The sequence below is a fragment of the Balaenoptera ricei genome, chromosome 14 (genome assembly GCF_028023285.1).
Source record: "Balaenoptera ricei isolate mBalRic1 chromosome 14, mBalRic1.hap2, whole genome shotgun sequence".
Taxonomy (NCBI): domain Eukaryota; kingdom Metazoa; phylum Chordata; class Mammalia; order Artiodactyla; family Balaenopteridae; genus Balaenoptera; species Balaenoptera ricei.
The window spans coordinates 52,067,294-52,086,154 of NC_082652.1; the positions used below are offsets into that span (position 1 = coordinate 52,067,294).

General features: G+C 44.5%; 1 protein-coding gene across 11 annotated transcripts in view; it reads left to right on the forward strand.

The window, feature by feature from the left end:
* Positions 1-18,861, forward strand: part of FHOD3 (formin homology 2 domain containing 3) — a 505,109-nt gene that overhangs the window by 433,362 nt on the left and 52,886 nt on the right. For all 11 annotated transcript variants that reach the window (XM_059895637.1, XM_059895638.1, XM_059895639.1 and 8 more), the window contains one exon: positions 16,991-17,149. In XM_059895637.1, coding sequence (XP_059751620.1) covers positions 16,991-17,149 — 159 coding nt within the window. The remainder of the gene's footprint in view (positions 1-16,990; positions 17,150-18,861) is intronic.

An 18,861-nucleotide genomic window follows, 5' to 3' on the forward strand; every position in this document is an offset into this window, starting at 1 on the left:
GCATCTGTAAACATTACACATGTATCTAGATTTCTTATTTTTTCATAGTTGTTTGAGAACCCTGTAGGCATTGCTGCTGTGATATTTTTAACAGAGATATTCTGTCCACTTTTATAAATGGAAAGCTCTGTACATGAAGTTACTGGACATCAAAGGTAAAGTCATGGCTAATGAACACTGATGAAGAGGCTGCATGATACTGTCACAGATTTTATTTCTCATAATTCACTGCATTAATAGGGTCTCCTTTACATATCTTAAAGAACTGGTTTTTTAAAAACCTCTTGTGATTCTGGGTATATTACAGTTTTAAAACAGGTTTAAGACTATCTTCTCAGGAACTAGGGGTAAGAGAAAACACTTTGTATAGTTTAAACATGTAAGAACTTATTGTCGTGAATTAATTCCAGCTCCATGGGTTGCTTCATTTAGCATCATATTGAGTGAGTATAAAGATGCCTGAGTTGGGCTCCCTGACCTGCCAATCGGGCACTGAGTTTGAATCAAGAAGTATGTGCAGCATCCTCAGGACAGGAGTGTCCTTCAGGCAAGGACCCGAGTGATGGAGTTAGCGCCTGTCACCACTGTGTGATGCTGAAAGGCTAGGGCGGGAGCTGTAAGCGGTCAACTTCCTGTTAAAACCTGTGCCTGGGGGTCTGGACCTACCTGCTGCTCTTCCTGAGTTGGCCTTTATCCTTGCAATTATTTCTGCCCAGTCCCAGCAAGCATGTGAATCTAAACCATTTCCAGCTGTACCCCACCCCACCCCCAAGTCAGAATTAAAGTTTTCTCCTGTTTACAAATCAAACTGCTAGAATCCAGTACAGAAAATCATGCCATCAGTCCTCTCCTCCAGCTGGAAGTAGACCCCCTCTTGTCCTCTCTAGAAAATGACACCAAGGGAAGTGACGTTGGGCACCTGCTCTCGGTGTCTCTGTGTCCTGACTTCCCAGGACTGGTCACGTGTGGTGATGAGCCACCCTCATGCCCCCTTCAATTCTTACCGTCAGACCTGGCATCTGGGAGAAGGCTGGCCTGGCGGGGCTGAAACAGGAGACGTGGTGGCCAGGAGTTACCCAGGTTGTGCCCTCACTCCCTTCATGCTCCAACACGCTGATCTGGTTGGCCCGTCTCCATCATCCCGCGTGGCTCCTGCACCCTCTGGGCTTTCCCTGGTTACTCCTCAGCCTCGGAGGTTGCTGACGGGGAGGCTGGCTCTTGACTCAGGGTGGGAAGAATAAAAGAGTAACAGTTTGGCAGTGAAGGCACTTCTGACTTCATTTTTACAAAGGAAATGGCAAAGTTAAAAGCTTCCTTGAGAACACAGAAAATGGGTTCACCTCCCCCGCCTCCTTCTCTTGGTCCCACTGTGGTTGGTGATAAGAGCCTGGTTGGTGCCCTCTCAGTAGCCCAAAGTTCCAGTCTTGCTTGAAGTAGGTGGCAACCTCTTAAAATCCTTTATTTCCCAGCTTAAGGACAAATGTTCGCCTAGTTTTTATAAAGTGAGAGCATAAGAGGAAAGTAATATATTGAAAAATTTACCACACTGATTCCAGAATGTTCTACAATGGGACACAGGAGACCATCTTGGGAGGCTAGGAAATGTGAGTAGGGGTTAATTGATAAATGTTACAAAAGGTGAGAATGCAAACTGGAGCGTTGAACCTGTTATGTGTATGTTACCCATACAGGTACAACCAATTTTACTTCTGTTTCTAATCCTTGACTGTGATTTTCATAAAACTCAGCTGTAAACAGTCACTTCCAAATTCTGGCTCATGAGAAGTTCTTCATTAAACGCAATAGAGTGCATCAAAAATAAAACAGACTTCACAAGGCAGCACAGAGCAAAGGGAATCAGTTATAGTTTCCATCAGAAAACTTAACACCAGACTAGAGTTACAGGGCATGGTTATGACCAACCGAGTTACCTCTAAAGATTCATGTGCCAGATCCAAGGCTGGGTGACCACTTAATGGAAATGATAAGGACAGAGAGATGTGCTTTTTGATTTCCTTTCCAAATAGTTTCTGGAACTGGATCTACTTTTATCTCTCAGTAGTAGATATATATATATTATATATGTATAATATATATAGCTCTTTTTTGAATCTTATTCTATTTATTTTTTTATATAGCAGGTTCTTATTAGTTATCCATTTTATACATATTAGTGTATATATGTCAATCCCAATCTCCCAATTCATCCCACCACCACCACCACCACCCCCTTTACCCCCTTGGAGTCCGTATGTTTGTTCTCTACATCTGTGTCTCAATTTCTGCCCTGCAAACTGGTGCATCTGTACTATTTTTCTAGGTTCCACATATATGAGTTAATATAAGGTATTTGTTTTTCTCTTTCTGACTTACTTCACTCTGTATGACAGTCTCTAGATCCATCCACGTCTCTACAAATGACCCAATTTTGCTCCTTTTTATGGCTGAGTAATATTCCATTGTATATATGTACCACATCTTCTTTATCCATTCGTCTGTCGATGGGCATTTAGGTTGCTTCCATGACCTGGCTATTGTAAATAGTGCTGCAATGAACATTGGGATGCATGTGTCTTTTTGAATTATGGTTTTCTCTGGGTATATGCCCAGTAGTGGGATTGCTGGGTCATATGGTAATTCTATTTTTAGTTTTTTAAGGAACCTCCATACTGTTCTCCATAGTGGCTGTATCAATTTACATTCCCACCAACAGTGCAAGAGGGTTCCCTTTTCTCCACACCCTCGCCAGCATTTGTTGTTTGTAGATTTTCTAATGATGCCCATTCTAACTGGTGTGAGGTGATACCTCATTGTAGTTTTGATTTGCATTTCTCTAATAATTAGTGATGTTGAGCAGCTTTTCATGTGCTTCTTGGTCATCTGTATCTCTTCTTTGGAGAACTGTCTATTTAGGTCTTCTGCCCAGTTTTGGATTGGGTTGCTTTTTTAATATTGAGCTGCATGAGCTGTTTATATAATTTGGAGATTAATCCTTTGTCTGTTGATTTGTTTGCAAATATTTTCTCCCATTCTGAGGGTTGCCTTTTTGTCTTGTTTGTAGCTTCCTTTGCTTTGCAAAAGCTTTTACGTTTCATTAGGTCCCATTTCTTTATTTTTGGTTTTATTTCCGTTACTCGAGGAGGTGGATCAAAAAAGATCTTGCTGTGATTTATGTCAAAGAGTGTTCTGCCTATGTTTTCCTCTAAGAGTTTTATAGTGTCCAGTCTTACATTTAGGTCTCTAATCCATTTTGAGTTTATTTTTGTGTATGGTGTTAGGGAGTGTTCTAATTTCATTCTTTTACATGTAGCTGTCCAGTTTTCCCAGCACCACTTATTGAAGTGACTGTCTTTTCCCCATTGTATATCCTTGCCTCCTTTGTCATAGATTAGTTGAGCATAGGTGAGTGGGTTTATCTCTGGGTTTTCTATCCTATTCCATTGATCTATATTTCTGTTTTTGTGCCAGTACCATATTGTCTTGATTACTGTAGCTTTGTAGTATAGTCTGAAGTCAGGGAGTCTGATTTCTCCAGCTCCATTTTTTTCCCTCAGGACTGCTTTGGCTACTTGGGGTCTTTTGTGTCTCCATACAGATTTTAAGATTTTTTGTTCTAGTTCTGTAAAAAAAATGCCATTGGTAATTTGATAGGGATTACATTGACTCTGTAGATTGCTTTGGGTAGTATAATCATTTTCACAATATTGATTCTTCCAATCCAACAACATGGTATGTCTTTCCATCTGTTGGTATCATCTTTAATTTCTTTCATCAGTGTCTTATAGTTTTCTGCATGCAGGTCTTTTGTCTCCCTAGGAAGGTTTATTCCTAGGTATTTTATTCTTTTTGTTGCAATGGTAAATGGGAGTATTTCCTTAATTTCTCTTTCAGATATTTCATCATTAGTGTATAGGAATGCAAGAGATTTCTGTGCATTAATTTTGTATCCTGAAGCTTTACCAAATTCATTGATTAGCTCTAGTAGTTTTCTGGTGGCATCTTTAGGATTCTCTATGTAGAGTATCATGTCATCTGCAAACAGTGACAGTTTTACTTCTTCTTTTCCAATTTTTATTCCTTTTATTTCTTTTTCTTCTCTGATCACCGTGGCTAGGACTTCCAAAACTATGTTGAATAATAGCAGTGAGAGTGGACATCCTTGTCTCATTCCTGATCTTAGAGGAAATGCTTTGTTTTTCACCATTGAGAATGATGTTTGCTGTGGGTTTGTCATATATGGCCTTTATTATGTTGAGGTAGTTTCCCTCTATGCCCACTTTATGGAGAGTTTTTATCATAAATGGGTGTTGAAGTTTGTCAAAAGCTTTTTCTGCATCTATTGAGATGATCATACGGTTTTTATTCTTCTACTTGTTAGTATGGTGTATCACATTGATTGATTTGCATATATTGAAGAATCCTTGCATCCCTGGGATAAATCCCACTTGATCATGGTGTATGATCCTTTTAATGTGTTGTTGGATTCTGTTTGCTAGTATTTTGTTGAGGATTTTTGCATCTATATTCATCAGTGATATTGATCTGTAATTTTCTTTTTTTGTAGTATCTTTGTCTGGTTTTGGTATCAGGGAGATGGTGGCCTCATAGAATGAGTTTTGGAGTGTTCCTTCCTCTGCAATTTTTTGGAAGAGTTTGAGAAGGATGGGTGTTAACTCTTCTCTAAATGTTTCTTACAATTCATCTGTGAAGCCATCTGGTCCTGGACTTTTATTTGTTGGAAGATTTTTAATCACAGTTTCAATTTCATTACTTGTGATGGGTCTGTTCATATTTTCTATTTCTTCCTGGTTCAGTCTTGGAAGGTTATACCTTTCTAAGAATTTGTCCATTTCTTCCAGGTTGTCCATTTTATTGGCATAGAGTTGCAGGTAGTAGTCTCTTAGGATGCTTTGTATTTCTGCGGTGTCTGTTGTAACTTCTGCTTTTTCATTTCTAATTTTATTGATTTGAATCCTCTCCCTCTTTTTCTTGATGAGTGTGGCTAATGGCTTATCAATTTTGTTTATCTTCTTAAAGAACCAGCTTTTAGTTTTATTGATGTTTGCTATTGTTTTCTTTGTTTCTATTTCATTTGTTTCTGCTCTGATCTTTATGGTTTCTTTCCTTCTATTAACTTTGGGTTTTGTTTGTTCTTCTTTCTCTTTGTAGTTCTTCTTGCTTTCTCCATTAGGCATAAGGTTAGATTGTTTATTTGAGATTTTTCGTCTTTCTCAAGGTAGGCTTGTATTGCTATAAACTTCCCTCTTAGAACTGCTTTTGTTGCATCCCGTAGGTTTTGGATTGTCGTGTTTTCATTGTCATTTGTCTCTAGGTATTTTTTAATTTTCTCTTTGATTTCTTCAGTGATCTCTTTGTTATTTAGTAATGTATTGTTTAGCCTCCATGTGTTTGTGTTTTTTACGTTTCTTTCCCTGTAATTCATTTCTAATCTCATAGCGTTGTGGTCAGAAAAGATGCTTGATATGATTTTAATTTTCTTAAATTTACTGAGGCTTGACTTGTGACCCAAGATGTGATCTATCCTGGAGAATGTTCCCTGCGCACTTGAAAAGAAAGTGTAATCTGCTGTTTTCGGATGGAATGTCCTGTAAATATCAATTAAATATCTCTGCTCTATTGTGTCATTTAAAGCTTGTGTTTCCTTATTACTTTTCTATTGTATGATCTGTCCATTGGTGTAACTGAGGCCTTAAAGTTCCCCACTATTATTTTGTTACTGTCGATTTCCTCTTTTTTAGCTGTTAGCAGTTGCCTTATGTATTGAGGTGCTCCTATGTTGGGTGCATATATATTTATAATTGTTATATCTTATTCTTGGATTGATCCCTGGATCATTATGTAGTGTCCTTCCTTTTCTCTTGTAACATTCTTTATTTTAAAGTCGATTTTTTCTGATATGAGTATTGCTACTCCAGCTTTCTTTTGATTTCCATTTGCATGGAATATCTTTTTCCATCCCCTCACTTTCAGTCTGTATGTGTCCCTAGGTCTGAAGTGGGTCTCTTGTCAACAGCATATATATGGGTCTTGTTTTTGTATCCATTCAGCGAGCCTGTGTCTTTTGGTTGGAGCATTTAATCCATTCACGTTTAAGGTAATTATTAATATGTATGTTCCTATGACCATTTTCTTAATTGTTATTGGTTTGTTTTTGTAGGTCTTCTTCTTCTCTTGTGTTTCCCACTTAGAGAAGTTCCTTTAGCATTTGTTGTAGAGCTGGTTTGGTGGTGCTGAATTCTCTTCGCTTTTGCTTGTCTGTAAAGCTTTTGATTTCTCTGTCAAATCTGAATGAGATCCTTGCCGGGTAGAGTAATCTTGGCTGTAGGTTCTTCCCTTTCATCACTTTAAATATGTCATGCCACTCCCTTCTGGCTTGTAGAGTTTCTGCTGAGAAATCAGCTGTTAACCATATGGGAGTTCTCTTGTATGTTATTTGTCGTTTTTCCCTTGCTGCTTTCAATAATTTTTCTTTGTCTTTATAATTTTTGTCAATTTGATTACTATGTGTCTTGGTGTGTTTCTCCTTGGGTTTATCCTGTATGGGACTCTCTGTGCTTCCTGGACTTGGCTGGCTATTTCCTTTCCCATGTTAGGGAAGTTTTCGACTATAATCTCTTCAAATATTTTCTCAGGTCGTTTCTCTCTCTCTTCTCATTCTGGAACCCCTATAATGCGAATGTTGTTGCATTTAATGTTGTCCCAGAGGTCTCTTAGACTCTCTTCGTTTCTTTGCATTATTTTTACTTTATTCTGTTCCACGGCAGTGAATTCCACCATTCTGTCTTCCAGGTCACTTATCCGTTCTTCTGCCTCAGTTATTCTGCTATTGATTCCTTCTAGTGTATTTTTCATTTCAGTTATTGTATTGTTCATCTCTGTTTGTTTATTCTTTAATTCTTCTAGGTCTTTTTTAAACATTTCTTACATATTCTTAATCTTTGCCTCCATTCTTTTTCCGGGATCCTGCATCATCTTCACTATCATTATTCTGAATTTTTTTTTGGAAGGTTGCCTATCTCCACTTCATTTAGTTGTTTTCCTGGGGTTTTATCTTGTTCCTTGATCTGGTACATAGCCTTCTGTCTTTTCATCTTGTTTATCTTTCTGTGAATGTGGTTTTTGTTCCACAGGCTGCAGGATTGTAGTTCTTCTTGCTTCTGCTGTCTGCCCTCTGGTGGATGAGGCTATCTACAAGGCTTGTGCAAGTTTCCTGATGGGAGGGACTGGTGGTGGGTAGAGCTGGGTGTTGCTCTGGTGGGCAGAGCTCAGTAAAACTTTAATCTGCTTGTCTGCTCATGGGTGGGGCTGCCTTCCCTCCCTGTTGATTGTTTGGCCTGAGGTGACCCAACACTGGAGCCTACCTGGGCTCTTTGGTGGGGTGGCAGACTCTGGGAGGGCTCACGCCAAGGAGTACTTCCCACAACTTCTGCTGCCAGTGTCCTTTTCCTCACAGTGAGCCACAGCACCCCCCCACCCCCCGCCTCTGCAGGAGACCCTCCAACACTAGCAGGTAGGTCTGGTTCAGTCTCCTATGGGGTCACTGCTCCTTCCCCTGAGTCCCGTTGCACACACTGCTTTGTGTGTGCCCTCTAAGAGTGGAGCCTCTGTTTCCCCCAGTCCTGTCGAAGTCCTGTAATCAAATCCCTCTAGGCTTCAAAGTCTGATCTGATTCTCTAGGATTTCCTCCTCCTGTTGCCAGACCCCCTGGTTGGGAAGCCTGACGTGGGGCTGAGAACCTTCACTCCAGTGGGTCGACTTCTGTGGTATAAGTGTTCTCCGGTTTGTGAGTCACCCACCCAGCAGTTATGGGATTTGATTTTATTGTGATTGTGCCCCTCCTACCATCTCACTGTGGCTTCTCCTTTGTCTTTGGATGTCTTTTTTTGTGCGTTCCAGTATCTTCCTGTCGATGATTGTTCAGCAATTAGTTGTGATTCTTTTGTTCTCGCAAGAGAGAGTGAGAGCACTTCCTTCTACGCCACCATCCTGAACCAATCTCTCTATATAGCTTTTTAGTAAGATGATTTTAATTATATTTTGAGGAAAAAGACATAAATCCTGCACTAAATTTCATCATGTTGTGTTTCTTCTGCTGGTCTACGATGTGGAGAATGGCATAAGAGGTGGTTAAAATGACCCTAGAGTAGGATGTCAGGGCAGAAAGCCCCTGGGGGGTGGGGAGGTACCCTCCATGGACTTGACATCACCCTGAGGAGCCCCAGGAAGTGGCCTTCCACCCCTGTGCCTAATCCAGGGCAGCCAATTCCCTCTTGCCCCCAAAGAGCAGCTTTTATACTCCCAGATCCAGAGAGACCACAAAAGGTATGGAGTGGAAGAGGGGCACAGAAGGAACAAGGGACCTGATTTCCCCTTTGGGGACTCATTGCTGTCTTACTCACCTGGGTTCATTGCTTTATTAAGGGGAGGGGGCTCCGGAATGGATTTGGAGAAATTTGTTCAACTTTATTTACCTTGAAGTTTCAAAATATATCAGAAACTATTAGCAGTGACTCTTTAAGAAAATTCAGAGATGATGATTTATTGGTCTGAGGTAAGCCCTGGCCTGGGTTATTTTGAAAATCTCCCCCGGGTCCTCAGCCAAAGTTGGGAACCATTGATTTAAAGTGAAAAATTGAGGCACCATTGAGGGGGGCATTGTTCCCACCATCACTTTCCACATTGACTCCTTCACTGGTCCCCCACGTCCACCTCCATTTTATTCTCCTGAGAAGAGAGGAAAATCTTCCTACCTTATATTCAAGTTCAGGTCATAAGAAAGTATGTTATTTTATTGAACAGCACCCTCAGAAAACCTGAATTCTCCCTGGAAATTCCAAACCCAACTTTGGGGCTTCTCTGGGGTGATCACACACCCTAGTGTATCCAGGATGATCCTGGTGTGTGTGGAGGTCCCAGCATAATTATTAAGAGTACTCCCTTCCCCTCTCAAAAGTGTCCTGGTTAGGGTACTAGATAAACTACATTAACATTGGAAATGCAACTGTTTTACAGTTGGCCTCTGCTGTAAAAGACTCTGAGAACAAATATGGGAAATTAAAATTAAACTTACCAATAAACAAGTCTATTCTGGCTAGGTCCTCAGAAACTCTATTCCTAACTAAAGGTTTTTCAGCTTTTATTTAGGTTTCTTTGGCTTTTGGATGTGGGGTATGTTTGGCTTTTGGATGTTGTTGTTGTCTTTTGCCTTAATGCTTTCCCATGTATATGGCCTTCTCCCGCGTTACAGGACTTAGGAAAATTCCATAGCAGTCACATCTTTATGACATCTGTATCGTGGCATCACTGTCATTGTCACTTTCTCAGTGGACAGTTTTGAAAATATCCTGTGGCGTCACTCTTTTGGCAGTTAGCGGGGAACGAGGAGGAATGATTTACCATTTCTAGAACTCATGCCTTGCTGAGCCAGCCCCAGGGTCTGTGACAGTGATGCTGACAAGCGTTTTGAGAGGTCAGTCGCCTTTCATGGAAATGCTCTCAAACTTAGCAGTTTTCTCCAAGACTCTGAGTTCTCTTAATAAATCATGTCCTTAGCCGAGTTTCTATTTTCAGTCACAGCACCCTCTGGGATGACAAGTTCTGTGTGCTGAATAACCACTTTTTAAAAACTGCATCCTTTGTGTCTAGTAAAATTACTCTTTAAAAATTCAAAGCAGTGATTCTCCATGTCAACATTTCAGAAAACTTTGGAAGGCAAAGCCCTATCCACCTGCCCAGACTGTGAGCCTCCACAGTCTTTGCTCGTGCTCCCCTCCCTACTCTGCTCATTTTGTCCTCTCCTCCCATGTGGAATTTTATGCCTTCACGGTGGGCCTTCTCTGGACCTTGGCCGTCTTTATCATGGTGTGCCACGGCTCATTTACTAGATCTACTTCCCACACCAGGCACTGTCCATGTGCCTGGGGGTCTGCACAGACTCTAATGAGCATCCATAAGCTCTTTTCATTCATTCAGGAAGCCCCAGGCAAGTTGCCCATGTCCCCGGGAAGCAGCTCTGCAGGCTAAATTGAGTATCAAGTCCCTGCACTGTCTCCTGCAACTATCACTATTCAGGGTGGGGACACTGGTCTGATCTGACACTCCTGTTTATGTAGGTGCCTTTGATCAGTGAGCGTGGTAGATGCATTAGTTATGAAAAATACACATTGGTAAACCATATATTTTTAAATACAATGTTATTAGGTTAAAATGATAAAAAAAAAGGAGTCATTGGTAGTGAAAAAAGCTAAGAGCTAATTCTTAGAAAGCACTATTTTCCAGGTATTGTCCTGAATACATGTATCAATACCAGTAATACTCTTCTAATAGTCCCAGCAGACACTTCTGTTGTGCTTACCAGGGGCCAAGCCTTGTTCTCACTGATTTACATCCATTGTCTCCTTTCATCCTCACAACAAACCCTGTGAGATCGGGTCCCAGTGAGGACACGAGACACAGAGAGATTCAGTGACTTGGCAAGGTCTCCAGGCTGTGAATGGGTCAGACCCCAGCTGACCCACCTGGGTGACTTGATGCTCTGGATATTTGCAGTTACCCTTCAGGCCTCCTGAATCTGTTTGTGTCATCCTTGGATTCCGTTTTGTTTCGGCTACTTTCAAGCTCATGCTCTGAACACTTCCTTGTGCTCTTCCCTTGGGGATTTTTAAATCTTGTCATTTTTAAAAAAAAAAAAAACCTCTCTCTTTCTCCTCAATGATCTGTATGGTTTGCTACTGAAATTTTAAATTTCATTTGGTCTGGACTCTACCTCTAACTGTGTGACCTTGAGTAAGTCGGTCAACCTCTCTGAGCCTGTTTTTGATTATGGGGGGGGGGAAAGAAAGAAACCAGGCCTGATCCTGTGTGCCTGACCTCCCAGGGTTGTTCTGTAGACCCAGTGCAACAGGGGAGAATGTGCTTTTGTGCTGTGTTAACAGGTCAGTAATTTTTTATGCTATTGATTGTCTTAGCCTTTGTCTCACGTGACTTTCCCGAGATTCCAATGTGAGATCTTAAATTAGCCTCTAAGCTTAATGACTACTATTTAGCATTAAAGTTTTCCTTTCCACTTTTTCCTAACTGCTGCCTGAATATTCACCCTTCTCTTTTCCAAAACTGAATGATTATGAGGGGGAGTAATGGTCTCGTCCTCAGGCTATTGAATGCTATCAGGTTGTGGTCACTCTTACCTGGCGGTCACCCACCCCATAACCATTCAGAATCAAGTTTGTCTCTTTACTTGCAGATTCTAAAAGACTTGTTCTTGGAGGCAATACTTTGTTCCATCCAAAAACCTGACTTGCATGTCTCCTCCCTGCGAGGCCTGTGGTCATCCATCTCTGTATCAGGATTCGCGTTGCCCCACAGTCCCCCTGAGAAGACCTGAATAGGTGGTTTAACTGTTCTAAAAAATATTCCTGTCGTATGTGACTTTCTGCCCCTTGGAGTGGCTGAGTTTGCAGGGCCCAACCTCTTGGAGCTGGTTGGTTCTAGAGAGACGGCCCCCACCCAGGGAGCTGACCACCAGGTGAATCTAGGGCTACAGGGGAAAGTCACAGCCCTTACCCCTAAGCCTTGGTAGTTAGCACTCACTGCTTAAATTGAGTACCTCCTCTATGCTTCTTAGAAATTCTGTAAGTCTTGTGGTCTTGGGCACCGCCTGTTTGAAGCTTCCTCCTGGAGGGGCTCACTTCTGCCTCCTGGAACTGGACCCTCAGCCCTCTTGGACAGCTTGGGAGAGAAGAGCTGAACTGCTTTGGTGACTTCCTTCCTGCCCCTTCTCTCTAAGAGGTCTCTGCTGGCCTTGACAGCATCTCTTGCCATAGAGGGTAACCTCGGTCTCTCACCCTTTTGGCTGTTACACCATCTCCCGACTCCCTGCAATCTTCTTGGCCAAGTCAAAAACAGACAGAAGCCCTCCATTCCATGCAAGCCTGAAGCATTTCTCCAGAGACAATATTTCTGGAAAGGCAACTGTTGGCAGATTGGAGGCTCCCTGATAGTTGTTGTTTTGAAGGAGGTTCTGGGTGTCGCTGCCTCGTTCGGTCAGAAGTTCAGCTTCACTAGGCTTTCTGGAAGCAAATCAGAGCCTGGCCTCTTCCTAGAGTGCCCCCTGCCCCTTCAAGAAGTAAGTTCCTCTTTTACCTTGAGAACTTCTGGATGTACTTGGGGAAATTACATGTTCAAAGACATCCCCACCCTGGTTCCCCCCACTCTGCTCACTTCCACTCTGTTGCTGGGGCAACTCTCTTGCCCCAGAGACAGTTGTTCCCATTTTCACTTCCAGCAGCCCCCTAGTCCAGCATCCTGTGCCTGAAGCCCCACCCACAGGAGCCTCCCTCAGCATCCTTTCCGCACTGTGAGTTCTTGAGACCTGAGGGCAGAGGTTTGACTGATTGACCTTTTATCAAAGAATTGAGGAAGAAACGCTTATTTCCTGTGGTCCCAGGACTGACCATTGCTGCCGGTGGCATCGTGGCCCCCCACGTTTTTGTTGGTCTCCGTGAAAAATGTCCCCATTCAAGACGTAGGCACCTAACAGGCACTCAGGAAATGTTCGTTTAAGGAAATGAGATCTATATCAAAGAAAGGCAAAAAATAAATAAATGTGGGAAGATACCCTGCCAACCAGAAGGAGACAGTTGAAGGGCTGAGCTTGCTTCTCAACCTCTTTTCCTGCTCAGGGTTTGCTGTCGTGGACCATCACTGATAACATCTTGAGAAACCAATCAGCAGAGGGGTCTCATGGGGTGTGGCATACTCCAACCATGATGACCCTTGGCCATTCCCACAGAGCCTGTGTTCTTGCTTTCTGCTGACTTTTTTTTTAAAGAAGGAAGATGTCAGTCAATCCAGTCTGTCATGATGTTTACCTACCATGTTGAGTTTTTTGGCTTAAAGTTACTTTCTTTGGTTCCATATTAGAATTGGGCTTTCATAATGGATTGTGACTCACTGATCTTGTGCTCTTGTTGGAATGCCCTGGATCACTGTATGAGAGCTTCTTCTGTACTTTCATTCTATTCTGTTCTATCATTGTAGCTGTTTAGTGCCAGTGCTACACATTAATTATATCAGTGTTATAATAAGTTTTTAGAGCTAATTGGGTAGATATTATATATATTTCTACTTGCAGATTTTTTACACATATATTCTTTCATAGTAACTCTAGGATATTTTTTAATTCCAAAAAAATCTGGTTGGAATTTGATTAGAATCATTTAAAATATATATATATCTGACTTATATATAAATTCTATGATGAGAGATAATGAACATCCTTACAACATTGAGGCCTCCTATCCAGGAACATGATGTTTCTCATTTATGCACATCTTCTTTTGCTCTCAAGAAAATTTTGTCAGTTCCTTCAAGTAGGGCCTGTATTGATATTTCAGGAGGTTTGGGCATTTTGTTTCCTTGTTTGTGTGTTGTTTTTTGGGATGGGTCTGGGCTCAAGTAAAATGCAAAACAACTTTCTCATCTCCTGCGTAGAAGTATCACCTCCTGTCATCCTCCCAACCCTGTTCCACCTTTGCCCCATCACATCTTAGCCCTTCCTTTCCAGATGCCTTTAGAGGGTCATTTAACATTTCCTAACCTCCTCTGCAAGGAACACTCTGTCTTATCTGCTTTACCTCCTCTTTCTATCATTGACCAATTTCCTATTTTTCTCATTTCAAACAATGGACAGTCACAGACTGTCTGATCAAAGAAGTGCAATAAGCAGATGGGTGCCTGAGAAAGACTCTTAGCAAGAGTAGGATGAATGGACTGGGGGTGAGAAGAGGCTGGAAGCAGGAGGCCCGTGGTGGGCTGCCCTGGGAGGCTGGCACCGGGGTCAGGCTCAGCGTGCAGGTGGCGGGAATGAAGGACGGGGCATGAGAGGCTTTGTGGAAGAGGATGGGTGACAGTGACTCAGACACAGGACCAGGAGAAGGACGTAGTGAAGGTCACTCTTGCTGGTCTGGGCTTTGACCCTGAAAGAGGATTGAAATGGATCAGAATTGATGACGGCTAATCCCTAGGCAGGACGCATGCTTCCGGGCACGGAGAACTTTGGCTTGTTCTTGCAGGCGCTGCTCCAGTTTGTTGTGGGAGGGGAGGGGAGGAGAGAGTTGGACAAGCCCGCGTGACCCACCCCTCGTGTCAGGCAGGACAGCCACCAAGGCACTTGAGGGGTCAGTAGCATCCAGTGGAGTCTGTTTTAATTATGAAGAAGAGCATTTAAAATACCTCTTGGATAAAATCCAGAGATTTAACAGTTCAATTTCAGATATGACTTTAATTCTTATTCCTTCCTTTGCGAAGCGGTTGGAAGTGCTCTGAAAACATGTAACGTCGTTTGTGGAGATAGCTTCCCCATTATCTCAGGATGCCCAGCGGCTTGCTTCTTCCCGACTTGTGGGGTGTGTGGGTGTGGGTGTGTCCGTTGGTGTGAACTGAATTCTACTGAGAATGGGGGCAAGGACATCTCAGGCTCAGAGCCACCCCTGAGTCTGTGTGGCTTGCTTGCTGCATGTGGACGCTGGCTGAGGGGGGAGGGCTGAAATCTGAGTGGCGCTTCCCTCTCAAGCTGTTTGCCGTGGGGCTGTGTCTCCCTGGAGGTGGGCATCTTTTTCTCATTTGCACAAAGGCTGCAGTTGGGCTGGACGTGCTCAGGCATCTCTGCAGACTCCTAGAATGACGGGGACTCTATAGATGGGGGGCTAAGGGCTAATGATTTCCAGGGAACCCCTGCCTGCCCATAAATGCTTCCTGCGCTGGATCCTGGCTGTGGGTAGTTGCCTCTCCAATGCCGGGTCCCAGGCTTCTTCCGTCTTCCATGCTGCGGTCCATGTGGCTTCATTCGTTATGCTCATGAGATGTCTCACGGCTGTCTCTCTGGGCCTCACGTCCACATTCTAGGCAGGAAGAAGGAGGAAAGGCAAAAGGCATGGCTCACTGGGTCTATCTCTTTTTAATCAGGAAAACAAAAACCCAAACTGCCAGCCTTACCTGCCAAGGGTCCAGGGAGGTGACTGATTTCACCGACATATTACCAGCCTGAAAAAAGTCAAGTCCCTGTTGGTGAGCAGGGAAGAGGGAACGGATGTTGGGCAGGTTCCCTGCAGCACCTGGAGGGGTGGACACCCCGCACCCCAACGTGGGCATCACAAGTCATCACATCTGTCTTCATCGCCTGTAATCAGCATTTTGTCAAACCTTTTCTCATTCCTTCTTAGTCTTCTATACACAAAATAATATTTTAAAGTAGATTTCAGCTAAATTTCAGGGGCTCCTGATAAGCTTATTTGCTTAAATATATAGAAGACAAGCTTGCCCTACAGAGTGAGGGCGCATTTATGCCGCGTGGCCCTGGGAGCTCACAGTTCCAAGCCGACGAGCACACCCACAGGAATTGTTCCTCTTGGCTACCAGGCGGCCAAACAGCTGGGATGCTTTCGCTTATTTTCTTCGTGAAGAAATTGTAATTTATTCCCAAATGCATATTTAAGGACCTAAAATAGAATGTTAGCAATTGAGTTTGGAAGGGCTCAGTAGGACTTAAGGGCCCGCAGCCGTTTTTCCTTGCCAGCTCCCAACCTCCCGTGCTACAGCGATCAGCTTCCCTGGGCGGCTCAGCTGCTCCCAGGCCCAGCCTTGTTCCCTTCCTCAGAGGAGAGGCTGAGGCCTCAGCACAGGAGGCCGATATTGAGCAGCTATGAGCTGCTCAGCTGGGGCCTGCCTGCAGGGGGGTTCTGAGCAGCTGATTCATGGAGCTCCCCCATATGGCCCCCAAACCTCCAGCTTCATCCCTGGCAGTTCCCTGGAACTAGACAAAGGCACTTCTCCTCTGCTTGTATTCTCTCCCAGCCCCAGGCTAGTCCTAGACGGTCTTGAGGGTCCAGCTCAGGTGGCAGCTTCTCCAGACCCTAACCCCCTCCACCACCAGGTGAGTTAGTTACCCCACAGCTGGGCCCCTCACACGGTGAGCACACCCCATCACTGTGCTGGACAGGTCTTACCCATCCTCGTCACCCCAGGCTTGTTTCATGAATCAAAATCATCATCCTCCCAGCCCTGTGGCCTCAGGGGAATCGGCGCAGCACAGGGAGCTTGCTGACCGGCCCCCCTCCACCTGTCCGGGTGCCACCCGCCCTTGGCTTCCCGAGAGCTGAAGGGGAAAGCTGGGGGCCTTGTCACAGCTCTGGGCAGAGGTGAGCACTGGCTCAGCACCTCACACCCTTCCTGGCTTCTGGCCGTGTGCCAGCCCGGGGCTGGCCGCAGGGACTGCCCCGAGGATGTCAGGCCAGCAGGGAGGCCACATACATCAGGGCTCTGTGGGGACATGGTCCCCCTCCTCGGCCTCTTGGCTAGTTTATCCCTCACTCCTCTTCACCCACCCACTGGGCAGCTGCCCAGATGGCTGAGTGTAGCAGGAGAGGCGGAAGTGCTCAGGTGTCGGGGCGGAGGATGTTGGAATGATGAGAGGAGCCCCTGAGATGCAGAAGGGCTGACCGGCCAGCATTGCAGGATTCCCCTCTGGCTCCCGTCTCCTCAGTGCGCGGACCAGCTTTCTCCATCTCTGGGCACACACCACACGCTCCAGGGCCAACCAAGGCACATTCCGACACCTCGCAGCCTGCAGGAAGGGAACTCTGAGAGGTTTGAGTTTTGTTTCCACTGCTTCTATGGAAAAAAACAGGTTTTTTTTTTTTTTTTTTTCCTTGCAAAATATCACATTTTTCCCAATTGAAGACAAATCAATTTTATTTTGTAACGTGTCTGGCTCGCGAAGTTCCATTGCTGCCCTGCTCTTGGCGACCTCTTGGAACTAATCCCTGATCTCTGCTGTGCTGAGAGGTAGCTAGTCCTTCCCTGAGCTAAACTGAGGGCATTTGTTTTCATGTCTAAGTAAGCTGTGAGTTTGCTTTTAATAGAGGACCAAAGATGATGCATTAATCTTGAATTCTCCTTATTTTTTCACAAGAAAACTGCTGCAGATGGAAAAAAGCAGGAGATCATCGTCCTGGATTCCAAGAGGAGCAATGCTATTAATATTGGTCTGACGGTACTGCCCCCTCCAAGAACGATTAAGATAGCCATTTTGAATTTTGATGAATATGCCTTAAACAAAGAAGGGATTGAGGTAAGAGGAGCTCTGTGGAGCGTTATTTGTGTCCTGTAATACGTTGCATATGTAAACATTACTGTGTCCAATGTGACTTTCTCCACAGGGTGGCTTGCCATTTTTCTGTCTCAGCCAGATTCTGAATAATGTTAATAATTCTCACATCTTGTTGTTTAACTTCTGGGGGGAAAGAAGCCCCACTTTGCCTAGGAAGTTCAGAGATCCTCGCTCTCTGGTTCATTTACTAACTTCCTTCTGACCACATTCCGCCTACCTCGACGTGGAAGAAGAATCTGACAACCTCCACGGAGGTGGGGCTGGGATTCCTTCTTTCACATCATTTCAACCCAAATACATTTAATGAACAGTCTCAAAGGTAGGGTTTTCCATACGTGCTCACTCCGTGTTAGCGGCTTTGTTTCCCTCTTGGCACCCTTTGGGGTGTGTAGAGATGGGTTTCATTTGATCAGCTGGAAAACACAAGCCAGCTGAGTCTGCAGCATTTGTTACTCTGAGTGGCACAAGTGGAGAGAGGTTGGGTGCCTTGGCTGTGACTACATGGCTGGCAGGCGGCCCAGCTGGCACCACAGCTCCCCTGCTCTGCCAGGGTCCAGTGCCCTTCCACCAGGCCCTGCTCACCCTTCGCTGTGGACTGGTGCCTGTCTGTAGCAAGTTAAATCTCCTATTCTCATAACAGAGAAAGAGTGAGTGAAACCAATGGCTCAGCCCACAGATTCCTACAGACGGGTGGATGGCCTGGAGGCCCACTGGGTCAGAGTGGGGATCTTAGGACACTGCTTCATGACGTTGAAGCATCAACGTCATGAAGCAGTGTCCTTCTGTTGGCAAAGAGCCCTGGATTCCTTCAAGGGCTCTCCATACTTGAGAGTCCTTCATACCCAGTCTTATTTGAAAGCCTCGAGAGTGAAGGAAGCCAATGAAGGCTGGCTGCAGTGAGGGAGAGCGGGCTTTGGCAGGAGAGTTGGAAGTGAGGAAGGCCTGGGGGGCTGTGCCGGATGCGTCTCCAGCCCTGAGTGTGGTAGGGGGCAATGGGGCCCATGGGGCAAAGTGATGCCTGAACCCAGGAGGACAGCCGTGCCTTTGTGCTTTGGAAAGCAGAGACCTCCACAGGAAAAGCCCTGTTCCAGGGGTTTGTACTGGATGGAGTACAAACTTCAAAATCCATGCCTACCCAGAACCCCAGAATGTGACCTTATTTGGAAATAGGGTCTTTGCAGACATGATCAAGTTAAGATAAAGTCATCCTGGATTAAGGTGGGTCCTACTCCACTGGCTGATATCCTTCTAAGAAGAGAGAAGTTTGGACATAGACCCAGAGAGGGGAATGCCATGGGAACACAGAAGACACACAGGAAGACACACAGAACAGAACACCGTGTGATGATGGAGGCAGAAATTGGAGGGAAGCGTTTACAAGCCAAGGAACATGAAGGACTGCCTGCAACTACCAGATGCGAGGACGAGGCAAGGAAAGATCCTCCCCTCGAGTCTTCAGAAAGAGCATGGCCCTGCCGACACCTTGATATTAGACTTCTAGTCTCTCAAACGGTGAGAGAATAAATTTCCTTTGTTTGGAACCCCTGAGTTTGTGATGCTTTGTTATGGCAAACCTAGGAAACCAGTATGAGGCCTAAGCAACTCTGCCCTGAGAAACACACACACAGCCTGTGCCAGGAGCAGGTACGATGAGGGAAATGCACTTCCCTCTG